Here is a 14220-nt window from a genome sequence, read left to right as displayed (position 1 = left end):
ACCCTGTGGGGAAAAAAGACATTCATTTGAATGTATGAGTTTTTGAAAGTTGGTTTTAAAATTTTAGGCATATTATTTTATATTTTCAGCTGGTATTTTAAAAATTGTATCTTATTATACAAGTATAATACCTATACTATTATACAAGTACAATAAAATAAAATACTTAAAATTTCACTTCAAAATGCATGTTGATATAGAGATATGAAAGACATCTCAGATAGTAAAGTAGAAATTTAAACCCCTGGTGCTTAACTGCAGTACATTGATGAGAATGGATGGACTATGGGTTTGGAGAAAAAAGTTCCCCTCCCCAAGCACACAAATCTCTCAGAATTCAGCTAAGAGTAACAGGAGGCAGTGTGGGAGCTGGGAGGATGGTAGAAACAAGAGTGAGGATTTTAAAAAACAAAGGTGTTGACACCAACAAAGTCTCCAGTTAATTCCTAAGACCTCACACATTTAAACTGAAATATGATGTCTCATTATAATCACATTTTTAGAGCAGAAAGTGTTTTAGAGATGACCCAACCCAATCCCCTTATCTGATGGAGGAAGCTATACCCTAAACTGGCAAAGTGACTTGCCTGCAGTCACACAGCTAGTTCAAGAGATTTAGGCCCAGAACTAGAGCCTCTTGATTCCCTCACAGTCTTGATTTGAAGGACAGCAGTGATGCATATGCATCTGGGCTCTCTTAGAGCTGACCCAAGGAGGATTTCTCATCGTCAACCATCACTGAGCTAAATAGACAGGACATTTCCAAGGATTTTTAGAACTGGGATCATCAATGTATCCATATGGGCCAGAACTGCTTCTTCCCGCTCTTAATGGCCCCTGCTAGGCTGGGTTGAAATCTCATGGTCTTCTGCTGCTGAGGACAAGAAATGGAGCAAGAAATGAAGTTCAGCTGACTAATTCTGCTCATTTCTTGCTTTTCAGACTTTTTATTATTTATCAACACTCGAGGAAAAAGAAATTTTAAAAAGACTGTTATAATAGTTCATAATTTCCAATTATATAACACATCTTTAATATATTTGTGCAAAAATTAGGGCAATAGTAATGATATTTTATAATAGGTACTTATGGAAAAACTGAAATAAAAATAAAGCAAAATAATTTTCTACATGAAAGAGATAAGTGAAAATTCATTCGTTTTTTTTTTTTTCCAAGTGTGTAAATAAAAATTCACGAAGTTTCTTATTCCAGTGATGTCCTCTCTCTTCCTGAAGGCCAACTTTTGGAAAGACCAGAAGAGAGATACTTGAGGCAGTGGGAATAAGGGACTGGTGAGGCCTGTGACTGACCAAGCAATACATAAAATGAAAGACCCTAGAAAAGTCTACCTGGGGTTCAATTTTAAGCTTAGTGCTGGAATTAGAAAAATAGTTCTCAAAACTCTGACAGGTACCAGAATCATGAAGGGATCCTTGCAACAACAACAACACAGTAGATACTTAGGTCCCTCACAGACCTAATGAATTAGGATTCTGAGAGTGGGTTCTTTAACAAGCGCCTCCCTGTGATTTTGATGCTTACCACAGTTGGAGAAAAACTGGGCTAGAGGAAGCAAAACCTGAGATTAGCAGGCTACTACCTTTATACACTAGAAGAGAAGAGTTTTATAGACTAACAGCATCAGTGTTCTGTACTTGGCAAATCAGAATTTTACTTTTCATGGGGAAACCGTAAGGCTTCCAAAATAAACCTAAAAAGAAGAAAAGTCATCTTTGCAAACTGGTAATCTGAGGGCCACCACATCCTAAACTACAATCCTAGAGCCTTTAAAGGCCCTGAGGGGCCACTTAGGTAATAACAGTAAAGCAGCCAGGTGTAATATACAATGAAGAGTGGAAGGGGCGAATTAACTGGAGTGTGCCTGCGTGGACCAAAGGGGCAGTCATGAGCTCCATTGGAGTAGGGGCCTTGCAAGGTGTGGGCCCAGATCGTCCTTTTTTTAAAAAGAGAAACCAAAATCTCCCAACGTTTAAATAAAAAAACAGTTGCCCATGAATCAATTCTAATTCATGGAGCCCTCATGTGTGTGAGTAGAACTGTGCTCTATTGTGCTCTAGGGTTTTCAGTGACTGATTTTTTTTTCTTTTTCTTTTTTTGTGCTTCAGATGAAGGTTTACAGAGCAAACTAGTTTCTCATTAAGCAGTTAATACACATGTTGTTTTGTGAGATTGGTTGCCAACCCCACGACATGTCAACACTCTCCGCTTCTCGACCTTGGGTTCCCCATTGCCAGCTCTCCTGTCCCCTCTTGCCTTCTCGTTCTTGCCCCTTGGTTAGTGTGCTCATTTAGTCTCGTTTTGTTTAATGGGCCTGTTTAATCTTTGGTTGAAGGGTGAACCTCAGGAGTGACTTCAGTACTGAGTTAAAAGGGTTTCTGGGGGCCATACTCTTGGGGTTTCTCCTGACTGTGTCAGACCAGTAAGTCTGTCTTTTTTTGTGAGTTGGAATTTTGTTTTACATTTATCTCCAGCTCTGTACGGGACCCTCTTGTGATCCCTGTCAGAGCAGTTGGTGGTGTTAGCCGGGCACCATCTAGTTGTGCTGGACTCAGTCTGGTGAAGGCTGTGGTAGTTGTGGTCCATTAGTCCTTCGTACTAATCCTTCCCTTGTGTCTTTGATTTTCTTCATTCTCCTTTGCTCCAGGTGGGGTGGGACCGGTGGAGTATCTTAGATGGCTGCACACAAGCTTTTAAGATCCCAGATACTACTCATCAAAGTAGGATGTAGAACATTTTCTTTATAAACTTTGTTATCCCAGTTGAGCTAGATGACCCCGAAGACCATGGTCCCCAACCCTTGGCCCACTAATTTGGTCCCTCAGGGAGTTTGGATGTGTTTTTGAAGCTTCTGTGACCTTGTCTTGATCAAGTTGTGCTGGCTTCCCCAGTACTGTGCACTGCCTTACCCTTCACCAAAGTTACCATTTATCTGTTGTCAGTTTAGTGTATTTCTGTCCCCACCCCTCCTCTCCCTTGTAACCATCAAAGACTGTTTCTTTCTGTGTGTAAACCTTTTCATGAGTTTTTATGATAGTGGTCTCACACAATATTTGTCCTTTTGAGACTGACTTATTTCACTCAGCATAGTACCCTCCAGATTCTTCAATGTTGTGAGATGTTTCACAGATTCATCATTGTTCTTTATCATTGCTTAGTATTCCATTGTGTGTAGGTACCATAGTTTGTTTATCCATTCATCTGTTGATGGGCACTCAGGTTGTTTCCATCTTTTCACTATTGTGAGTAATGCTGCAATGAACATGGGTGTGCATATGTCTATTCGTGTGACAGATCCCAGGAGTGGGATTGCTGGATTGTATGGTACTTCTATTTCTAGCTTTTTAAGGAAGTGCCGTATCGTTTTCCAAAATGGTTGTACCATTTTGCATTCCCACTAGCAGTGCATAAGAGTTCCAGTCTCCCTGCAGCCTCTCCAGCATTTGTTATTTTCTGTTTTTTTGATTTGTGTCAGTAATGTTGGGGTGAGATGGTATCTCATTGTAGTTTTGATTTGCAATTCTCCAATGGCTAGCAATCACGAGAATTTGTGTCTGTTAGCCGCCTGAATATTTTCTTTGGTGAAGTGTCTGTTCATATCCTTTGCCCATTTTTTAATTGGATTATTTGTCTTTTTGTTGTAGAGGTGCTGAAGTATTCTATAGATTTTAGAGATTAGACCTTTGTTGGATTTGTCATAGACAAAATTTTTTTTCCAGTCTGTAGGTTCTCTTTTTACTCTTTTGGTGAAGTCTTTTGATAAGTGTTCAATTTTTAGAAGATCATTATCTAGGTTATCTTCTGTTGTTTGTATTTTGTTAGTTATGGTTTGTATCCTGTTTATGCTATGTATTAGGGCCTCTAATGTTGACCCTATTTTTTCTTGTATGATCTTTATAGTTTTTGGTTTTATATTTAGATCTATATCCATTTTGAATTAGTTTTTGTGTTTGATATGAGGGATGGATCCTGTTTCATTTTTTTGCAGATGGACATCCAGTTTTGCCAGTACCATTTGTTAAAAAGACTGTCTTTTCCCCCATTTAATGGACTTTGGGCCTTTGTTGAAGATCAGTGACTGATTTTTTGGAAGCAGATCACCAGGCCTTTTTTTTGAGGCACTTCTGGGTGGACTCAAATCTCCAACCTTTCAGTTAGCAGCTGAGCATGTTAATCATTTATACCACCCAGGGACTCCAACATTTAAATAGTGGCGACTAATATTAAAAAATAAATAAATAAATAAAAGCAGACTATAAATAGCACTGATGAAACATGCAATGATGTATGTGTGTAGGCAAGGTTAGGAGGTTATAAGTAAAACTAAAAATGGAATCATTAGTGACTTTATTTTTTCCTTATTAGTTTTACTTTTTGTTTTCACATCATGTGTTCAGTTTTTCTATAATTTGGATGTTTAAAAAAGAAGAAATATAGATTTACAGTTTTAAGTTTGGTTTCAGCTTGCCTTTTATCTTATGGATCAAGTTTTAAATTATGCCCTTCCATTCTTTATTATTATTATTTTTAATCATAAGCAAATAATCTTATGATTTTGTAATGGGTTACAAAATGTGCTCTTTAAGGGACTTTTTGGAGACTCAAGATAAATCACCAAAAGGCACTTAACTCACTAGGGGCTTTCAAGGGGGGGATTTCCTTATTCAGGTTTCTGACCATCTCTTAGAAATTCTCTCCAACTGCCAGTTGTACAGGTTACTAAGTAATCTGGTTTCCTTAAAGCATTCTAGTAGCCTTCAGAGAGATTCCTTTAAAATAATGACACTTCCACTCTAAGAGTTATTTAGAAGTAAATTACTTGTCTAATGTCCCAAAGAGACTTAGTAAGAGGCAACATCTAAATCCCAGTTCCTTTTTGACTCTATTTCACCTCCCCATTCCCCCACAACTCAGTGCAAGAAATAAAATTTCTTCTTCCAAATAAAACTCTAGTTTGCCACTAAGAACAGTAATTGTGTTGTGGATGTGAAAAATTGAAGACTTTTCATTCATCTAACCTGTAGCTAGTAGTGGACACCCCAATGGTCTCTGTGCATCAATTTATTTTTTGCTTCAAAATTTTGCCATCATTTGTGTTTTTCCATCCTGGTTGTTAATGTTTTAATTTACATTTCATAATTTTATTGTGTTCATAAAATTTCTCAAGTCATTTGTGATAAGTAAAGCCCATTTAAAAACAAAAATAAATAGAAACACACTGTAACCCCATTTTATGTTTCTTATATTGATGTAAGGAAAATGATTAAATTAGACATTTAACCTTTACAGCCTGTTGCCTTTGGGTTGATTCTGACTCATGGAGACCCTATGTATTACAAAGTAGAACTGTTCCATGGGTTTTCTTGGCTGTGATCTTTATGGAAGCACATCACCAGGCCTTTTTTCTGCAGTGCTGCTGGGTGGGTTCAAACCACCAACCTTTCAGTTATTTGCCAAGCACAAACCGTTTGTACAACCCAGCAACCTACATATTAAATAATTGTTCTTTATTTTCTCTCCCAACTATACCTTTTAAATACCTTGGTTTCTTTTCCAAACACTCTCTCTTCTCTCTCAAACATTGTTTTAAGACAACAGCTCTAAGAAATGTAGGAGACAAAGCTAACTGCTAGTGGTTGCCTGGCCTTAGTCCTAGACAGGCTAGGACTACCCTTTTAGGCCACCACTCATCTGTCAGTTTGTTGTACTGTGGTGGCTTGCATGTTGCTGTGATGCTGGAAGCTATGCCACCAGTATTTCACATTGACTTTATCTTTGGAAAGAGACTATGGAGGACCTCAATATCATCTGTTAGAACAAGGCCAGGGGCCAACTGCAGAATAGACAATCAATTGTTCATATGCAAGTTAAAGTTGAAGCTGAAGAAAATTAAAACAAGCTCACAAGAGTGAAAGTATGACCTTGAGTATATCCCACCTCAATTTAGAGACGATCTCAAGAATAAATTTGATGCATGGAACACTAATGACCAAAGATCAGATGAGCTGTGGGATAACATCAAGGACATCATACATGAAGAAAGCAAAAGATCATTAAAACGACAGGAAAGAAAGAAAAGACCAAAATAGATGTTAGAAGAGACTCTGAAACTTGCTCTTGAACATCAAGTAGCTAAAGCAAACAGAAGAAATGATGAAGTAAAAGAGGTGAAAAGAAGATTTCAAAGGGCGGCAGTTCGAGAAGACAAAGTAAAAGATTGTAATGAAATGTGTAAAAGACCTGAAGTTAGAAACCCAAAATGAAAGAACACACTCAGCATTTCTCAAGCTGAAAGAACTGAAGGAAAAATTCAAGCCTCGAGTTGCAATATTGAAGGATTCCATGGGGAAAATATTGAATGAAACAGGAAGCATGGAAAGAAGATTGAAGGAATTCACAGAGTCACTGTATCAAAAAGAATACGTCAACATTCAACCATTTCAGGAGGTAGCATATGATCAAGCACTAATGGTACTGAAGGAAGAAATCCAAGCTGCACTGAAGGCATTGATGAAAAACAAGGCTCCAGGAATTGACAAAATACCAATTGAGATGTTTCAACAAACAGATGGAACACTGGAAGCACTCACTCATCTATGCCAAGAAATTTGGAAGACAGCTACCTGGTCAACTGACTGGAAGAGACCCACATTTGGGCCCATTCCAAAGAAAAGTGATCCAACAGAATGCAGAAATTATCAAACAATATCATTAATATTAGATGCAAGTAAAATTTTGCTAAAAATAATTAAAAAACGATAGCAGCAGTACATTGACAAGGAACTACCAGAAATTCAAGTTGTATTCAGAAGAGGACGTGGAGTGAGGGATGACACTGCTGATATCAGACGGATCTTGGCTGAAAGCAGAGACTTCCAGAAAGATGTTTACTTGTGTTTTATTGACTATGCAAAGGCATTCAACTGTGTGGATCATAACACATGATGAATAACATTGCGAATAATGGGAATTCCAGAACACGTAATTGTGCTCATGAGGAACCTGTACATAGATCAAGAGGCAGTCATTTAAACAGAACAAGGGGAAAGGTGTGTGTCAGGGTTGTATCCTTTCACCACACTTATTCAATCTGTATGCTGAGCAAATAATCCAAGTAGCTGGACTATATGAAGAAGAATGAGACACCAGGATTGGAGAAAGGCTCATTAGCAATCTGCGGTATGCAGATGACACAATCCTGCTTGCTAAAAGTGAAGAAGACTTGAAGCACTTACTGATGAAGATCAAATACTACAGCCTTCAGTATGAGTTACACCTTTATATGAAGAAAACAAAAATCCTCACAACCGGACTGATAGGCAACATTATGATAAACGGAGAAAATATTGAAGTTGTCAAGGATTTCATTTTACTTGAATCCACAATCAACACACATGGAAGCAGCAATCAAGAAATCAAATGATGCATTGCATTGGGCAAATCTGCTGTGAAAGACCTCTCTGAAGTGTTGAAAAGCAAAGATATCACTTTGATGACTAAAGTGCACCCAACTCAAGCCATGGTATTTTCAGTTGCCTCATATGCATGCGAAAGCTTGACAATGAATAAGGAAGACCGAAGAAGAATTGATGCCTTTGAATTAGGGTGTTGGCAAGGAATATTGAATATACCATGGGCTGCCAGAAGAATGAACAAATCTGTCTTGGAAGAAGCCAGAATGCTCCTTAGAAGTGAGGATGGTGATACTTTGTCTCATGTACTTTAGACATGTTATCAGGTGGGACCAGTCCCTGGAGAAGGACATCATACTTGGTAAAGCAGAGAGTCAGCAAAAAAGAGGAAGACCCTTGACAAGATGGATTGACACAGTGGCTGCAACAATGGGCTCAAACATAGCAACGATTGTGAGGATGGTGCAGGACTGGACAGTGTTTTGTTGTGTTGTACACAGGGTCACTATGAGTTGGAATGAAATTGATGGCATCTAGCAACAACAACAGCAACCCTTATAGTGGGCCATGTGTTATTAAAAAAGTAAAAGCAGTACCTATAACTTTCTCACACAAATTCCTAAAGTACGTTTGACTCTTCTGTCTTCTTTAGAACTTTGTTAATGTTTTGGGATTTCAAATTTATTTATTGTTAGGTGCCAGAGAAATAATGCCCGGAAACTAGGGAAGAGAAAACTAACTCCAGCAGGGAAGAGAGATGGCAAGAGAAACATAACGGTAAAGAATAGGGCTATGTGCCTATATATCACCAGAGATACTGCAGGTTTGGGGCCAGACCACTGCAATAAACCAAATATCACAATAAAGCAAGTTGCACGAATTTTTTGGTTTCCCAGTGCATAGAAAAGTTATGGTTACATTACACTGTAGTCTATTAAATGTGCAATAGCATTATGCCTAAAAATGTACATACCTTAATTAAAAAATACTTAATTGCTAAAAAATGCTAACCATCATCTGAGCCTTCAGCAAGTCATAATCTTTTTGCTGGTGGAGGGTCTTGCCTCGATGTTGACGGCTGCTGAGTGATCAGGTGGTGGTTGCTGAAGGTTGGGATGACTGTGGCAATTTCTTAAAATAAGACAACAATGAAGTTTGCTGCATCAATTGACTCTTCCTTTCATGAAAGATTTCTCTGTAGCATGTGATGCTGTTTGATAGCATTTTACCCACAGCAGAAGTTCGTTCAAAATTGGAGTCAATCCTCTCCAACCTTGTTGCTGCTTTATCAACTAAGTTTATGTAATATTCTAAATCTTTTCTTATCATTTCAACAATGTTCACAGCATCTTCACCAGTAGATTCCATCTCGAGAAACCTCTTTCTCTGGTCATCCGTAAGAAGCAACTCCTCATCTGTTAAAGTTTTATCATGAGATTGCAGCAAATCGGTCATGTTGAAGTTCCACTTCTAATTCTAGTTCTTTTGCTATTTCCACACATCTGCAGTTACTTCCTCCACTAAAATCTTGAACTCCTCAACGTCATACATGGGGGCTGGAACCAACTTCTTCCAAACTCCTGTTAATATTTTGACCTCCTCCCATGAATGACAAATGTTCTTAACGGCATCTAGAATCGTGAATCCTTCTCAGAAGGTTTTCAATTTACTGTCTATACAGTAAATTTTACAAATCACTATTTATAGCAGCTATAGACTTATGAAATGTATTTCTTAAATAATAAGACTTCAAAGTCATAATTACTCCTTGATCCACGCAGAACGGATGTTGTGTTAGCAGGCATGAAAACAGCATTAATCGCCTTGTACATCTCCATCAGAACTCTTGGGTAACTAGGTGCATTGTCAACGAGTGATAATATTTTGAAAGAAATCTTTTTTTCTGAGCAGTAGGTCTCAACAGTGGTCTTAAAATATTCAGTAAAACATTTTGTAAACAGATGTGCTGTCACCCAGGCTTTGTTATTCCATTTATAGAGCACAGGCAGAGTAGATGTAGCATAATGCTTAAGAGTCCTACAATTTTCTGAATGGTAAATAAGCATTGGCTTCGACTTAAAGTCACAAGCTACATTAGCCCATAACAAGAGAGTCAGCCTGTCTTTTGAAATTTTGAAGCCAGGCATTGACTTCTCCTCTCTAGCTATGAAAGTCCTAGATGGCATCTTCTTCCAATATAAGGCTGTTTCATCTACATTGAAAATCTGTTGTTTAGTGTAGCCACCTTCATCAATTATCTTAGCTAGATCTTCTGGGTAACTTGCTGCAGCTTCTACATTAGCACTTGCTGCTTCACTTTGCAATTTTATGTCATGGAGATGGCTTCTCTCTTTAAACCTCATGAACCAACCTCTGCTAGCTTCAAACTTTCCTTCTGCAGCCTCCTCACCTCTCTTAGCCTTTATAGAATTGAAGAGAGTTAGGGTCTTATTCCAGATTAGGCTTTGGCTTAAAGGAATGCTGTGGCTGGTTTGATCTTCTATCCAGACCGCTAAAACTTTCTCCATATCAGCCATAAGGCTTTTTCTCTTTCTTATCATTGGTATGTTCACTGGAGTCGCATTTTTAATTTCCTTCAAGAACTTTTCCTTTGCATTCACAACTTGGCTGTTTGATGCAAGAGGCCTAGCTTTCAGCCTGTGTCAGCCTTCGACCTACCTTACTCACTAAGATTAATTATTTCTAGCTTTTGATTTAAAGTGAGAGAAGTATGACATTTCCTTTCACTTGAACACTTAGAGGCCATTTTAGGGTTATTACTTGGCCTAATTTCAATATTGTCTGTCTCAGGGAAATAGGGAGGCCTGAGGAAAGGGAGACAGACAGGGGAACAGCCGATTTTACAACACACACAACATTTATCCATTAAGCTCGCCATCTTATATGGGCGCGGTTTGTGGCGCCCCTAAACAATTACTATAGTAACATGAAAGATCACTGAACACATATCACCATAACAGATAAAATAATAATGAAAATTATTTTTGAAATAATTTTGAAATATTACGAGAATTACCAAAATGTGACACAGAGACAGAAGTGAGCACGTGCGGTTGGAAAAATGGCTTCAAATTGCCATAAACCTTCAGTTTGTACGGCCGCCTGCGAGCATGCGCAGTAGGTATAGGTACACCAAAGGAGGGAGGCCAAGGCTTTCTCCCATCACAGGTTTCAGAAACCACCGTGGGAGTGCAAGCTAAGAAAGGATGAAAGAAAAAGAAGAATAAGAATTAAAAAAAAAAAAAAAAAAAAAAAAAAAAACCCTGCCACAGTGACTCACAGTCTTAGGGAGAGTGATTCCCGGAAGGAAAAAAAAAAAGTTTCTTTTTCTCTTTTGTAATAGAAGGTAAACAAGCCTCCTGAGGCGTATTTAGCCCCAAGATAACTTTTTCAAGAAGAAAACGGTGCCTTCTGAAGCCTCAGCTTTAACCATCGCCTCCGTGCTGACTGATTCCCTAACTTTGAGAACAGTCAGAAACGCCCAAGAACGCAGGCTGTCTCAACGCTCGCTGGCTTCTCCGCGCACACACCTACCCCTTCGATTTGACAAGTAAGGACTGGTCTAGCAGATGCCCTCCTCTCCCCGGCCAGTATCTCCCTCCAGAAACCCCCAAACCGCCCAGGCCCTGCCAGCCCCACTCCCCCCGCGCCCACCTCTTCTCTGTGGCGCGGACAGCCCACCGAGGTAGCGCCCAGAGCTGCTCCGCCTGCCCCGCGGGGTCCACATTTCCATCAAGCCCCCAGAAAGGGAATTTCCCCGCTTCCAGATCACCCCGGCGGGAGAGAAAGTGCTAGCCGCCCCGGGGAGCCTGTCTGTCAAATGCGGGCCTCAGCCCCGATCCGCACGCGCGCATCCGCCGAGGCCATTGCCCCGGAGGGCGTACGGCGCCCGCCCGTCCCTGTTCCGAGCCGGCAGAACTCCCCACCCGGGCGGGAGGACTCACCAGAGACAGGAGGACCCAGAGCCCCGGCATGGCAGTGGAGCAATCCGCCTGTCGAAGTGAAAGGGCCTCTCGAATTCAGAGCAGATTCTCGAGAAGTGACAGTCCCGCCCAGCCCCGGCCTGGGAGGTTGTTCCCGGCCAGGCTCCGCTGCCCGCGCTCGGACACAGTAACTCCAGGCTGCTTACTTCTCTCTCCCCAGAAGCGTCTCTAAGCATCTGTGTGTTCCTCTTCCGAGAGACAACTTAAAAAACGCCTCCTGGGGAGAGCGGGAGGTGGTGGGGGGGTGGGGACAAACTTTGCCGGGGACTGCCCTATCGGGGCAGGGCTCCTTTGAATCAGCAATTCGGTCTGTGCGCGACCGGGAGGTGGGGCGGGGAAAGAGCACAAATAGGCATTCCCCGTTCCGGGGCGTTTCCGGGTCCGCTGGCGCGCTCGGTTCAGGTGAAGACCCTGAGAGGGCACAAGCTGCCCATCCTCAACCCTTCTGCTGGAATTCAAAATAGAAAATTTGGGGAGAGCTATGAACCGAGACCGGAGCGCAAAGAACACACGTCCTACTTGGGTGCAGGAGATCCTTGGCTAATCGCTGGGGAGAATCAAAGGGGAAAACCTGGCTGTCACTCAACTCTCGTAATTGTGTATGCGATATGAGGCGTTTGCAGGAACCCATAAACGGTGCATGAACTGGTAACTATTTTACCGAAAATGGAGTCCTGGTTGCGCAATGATTAAGCGCTCAGCTGCTAACCCAAAGGTTGTCGCTTTGAACCCACCAAGCAGCTCCGGGGGAGAAAAGACCTGACGATCTGCTCCCATAAAGATTACAGCATAGGAAACCCTATGGGGCAGTTATACTCTATCCTATAGGATCGCTGTGAGTCCCAATCTAACTACATTATGTGAAAAGATTTTCAGAAATTGTGCTGTGGGATTCTGAGGAAGGAGGGACCCTTAACTTTCATTTCTCAAGAGAACAAAGTTAACTACTATGACAAGTCACACAGCTCCAGCTGTAACATTTGTTCACAATTACTTCCTCTCCTTTGTTACTCATTTCCTGGCCAGTTTCCTTAAAAAAAAAAAAAAAATTCTTATAACTCTTTAGCGGTCTGGTTAACACCATTTAAAGTTACTATTGTTTTGGAAAAGTAGATATCTGCTTAAATAATTCTGCATGATTTTTACAGAAGGAACGTTAGTATAATGACAATGTTAATGTACTTAAGTCTGGAAGCAGTTTGTAGAGTGGGCAAAATGGAAGCAGATGGGTGGATTCCAACCACCAACCTTTAAGTTAGCAGCCAAGCACTTAACCTTTGCACCAACAGGGTTCCTATGTTACAAATTAGCAATTACAATACCAGGCTCATGTAAGGATAATTGCCTAAACAATCCTGTGGTGATGGCTGAAGATCCAGGGACGTTACTTTTACCAAAGACTTTCTATCAGTAGAGGGCGTCAGAGCCTGCATCAGCCAAGTGAAAAACCTGTAGCTGTGGAGTCCATTCTGACTCACAGCGACCCTATAGTACACAGTAGAACTACTCCATAGCATTCCCAACGAGCGGCTGGTGGATTCGAACTGCTGACCTTTTGGTTAGCAGCCAAACTTTTAACCACTGCGCCAGCAGACTCCAGCCAAGTGACTAAGCAGATTGAATTTTGTTTTTAAACAGTTAATGGGAATATGGGTTCTTGGAGAAGGGAAGAGAGAAGAGGGAGAGTTTGATTTGGATAAATAACCTGTGAACCTGATCATATAAACATCTTCATCTCCTTGAGATTATATGGAGCCGTGGTGATGCAGTGGTTAAGAGTTCGTCTGCTAACCAAAAGGTCGGCAGTTTGAATCCACCAGTTACTCCTTGAAAACCCTATGGGGCAGTTCTACTCTGTCCTATAGGGTCGCTATGAGTCAGACTCCACTCGATGGCAACGGGTTTGGTTTGGTTTTGAGATTATATTAATTCTTACAGGGTCAAAGAAATGATGTATGCAAAGCACCTAGCACCCTCAATGAATACCTAGTTACTACTTTTACATTGCTCTTCCTTCACAGGCACAAAATGCTAATTTGTGGCCACGGTTCAGATGGAAAGAAAGGCAAGTAGCTTACAACCTTCTTTCCTATACTACTTCCTGTATGTGCCTGTTCTTGGGCCTGAAGGCCAGAGCAACTCAGCCCAAGCAAATGTGCTTTGCAGCCTGGCTGATCAGGCTAGAAATTTTGACCATTCTTCATCTGAGATGTGGAGCAAGTTATTAAATCTTTCAGTCTCTCCCACTGTAAAAATGGTATAGTAACCTAGAAAAGACAATGCATTAAAGAAAGTTTAAACTGTAGCATCTAGGATCCAGAGAGCATGTAGGGCAGTAAGTGCACAGAAAAATCAGCTGTTCTGCAGGCCCTGGATTAATAATCCAATTTTCTGTATCTCGGGGTGCCCTAAAAGCATAGATATTCTAGGAATCCACACTTGATAAGCGTGCCTCCCAGCAGGCGTTCAGCACATAGAAAGCTAGGGACCACTTTTCAAGAGGTGCTCATCTGGGATAGATGAGATCTGGCTCTGGGTGGGCTTGGTTTAAGGATCCCTGTTGATACAGTGGTTAAGTGCTCAGCTGCGAACTGAAAGGTCAGTGGTTCGAACCCACCAGCACTCCGTGGAAGAAACATGTTGCAGTCTGCCTCTGTAAAGATTACAGCCTTGGAAACCTTATGAGGCGGTTCTGCTGTGTACTATAGGGTCACTAGGAGTCAGAATCAACTCGACGGCAACTGGTTTTGTTTTGTTTTTTGAGGGGTGGGGGTAGGGGATGGGGG

At 41.0% G+C, this 14220-nt stretch overlaps 1 protein-coding gene across 3 annotated transcripts in view; it reads right to left on the bottom strand.

Moving 5' to 3' along the window:
* FAS (Fas cell surface death receptor) overlaps nt 1–11616 on the bottom strand; it is a 49747-nt gene extending 38131 nt beyond the window's left edge. For all 3 annotated transcript variants that reach the window (XM_023739854.1, XM_023739856.1, XM_023739857.1), the window contains exon 1: nt 11396–11616. In XM_023739854.1, coding sequence (XP_023595622.1) covers nt 11396–11425 — 30 coding nt within the window. In that variant the 5' untranslated portion in view covers nt 11426–11616. The remainder of the gene's footprint in view (nt 1–11395) is intronic.
* Nucleotides 11617–14220: the final 2604 nt, after the last annotated feature.

Source organism: Trichechus manatus, unplaced genomic scaffold (assembly GCF_000243295.1).
Source record: "Trichechus manatus latirostris isolate Lorelei unplaced genomic scaffold, TriManLat1.0 scaffold00007, whole genome shotgun sequence".
Taxonomy (NCBI): domain Eukaryota; kingdom Metazoa; phylum Chordata; class Mammalia; order Sirenia; family Trichechidae; genus Trichechus; species Trichechus manatus.
Note: the sequence above shows the minus strand (reverse complement) of the source record. Positions and strands in the feature narration are given on the sequence as shown.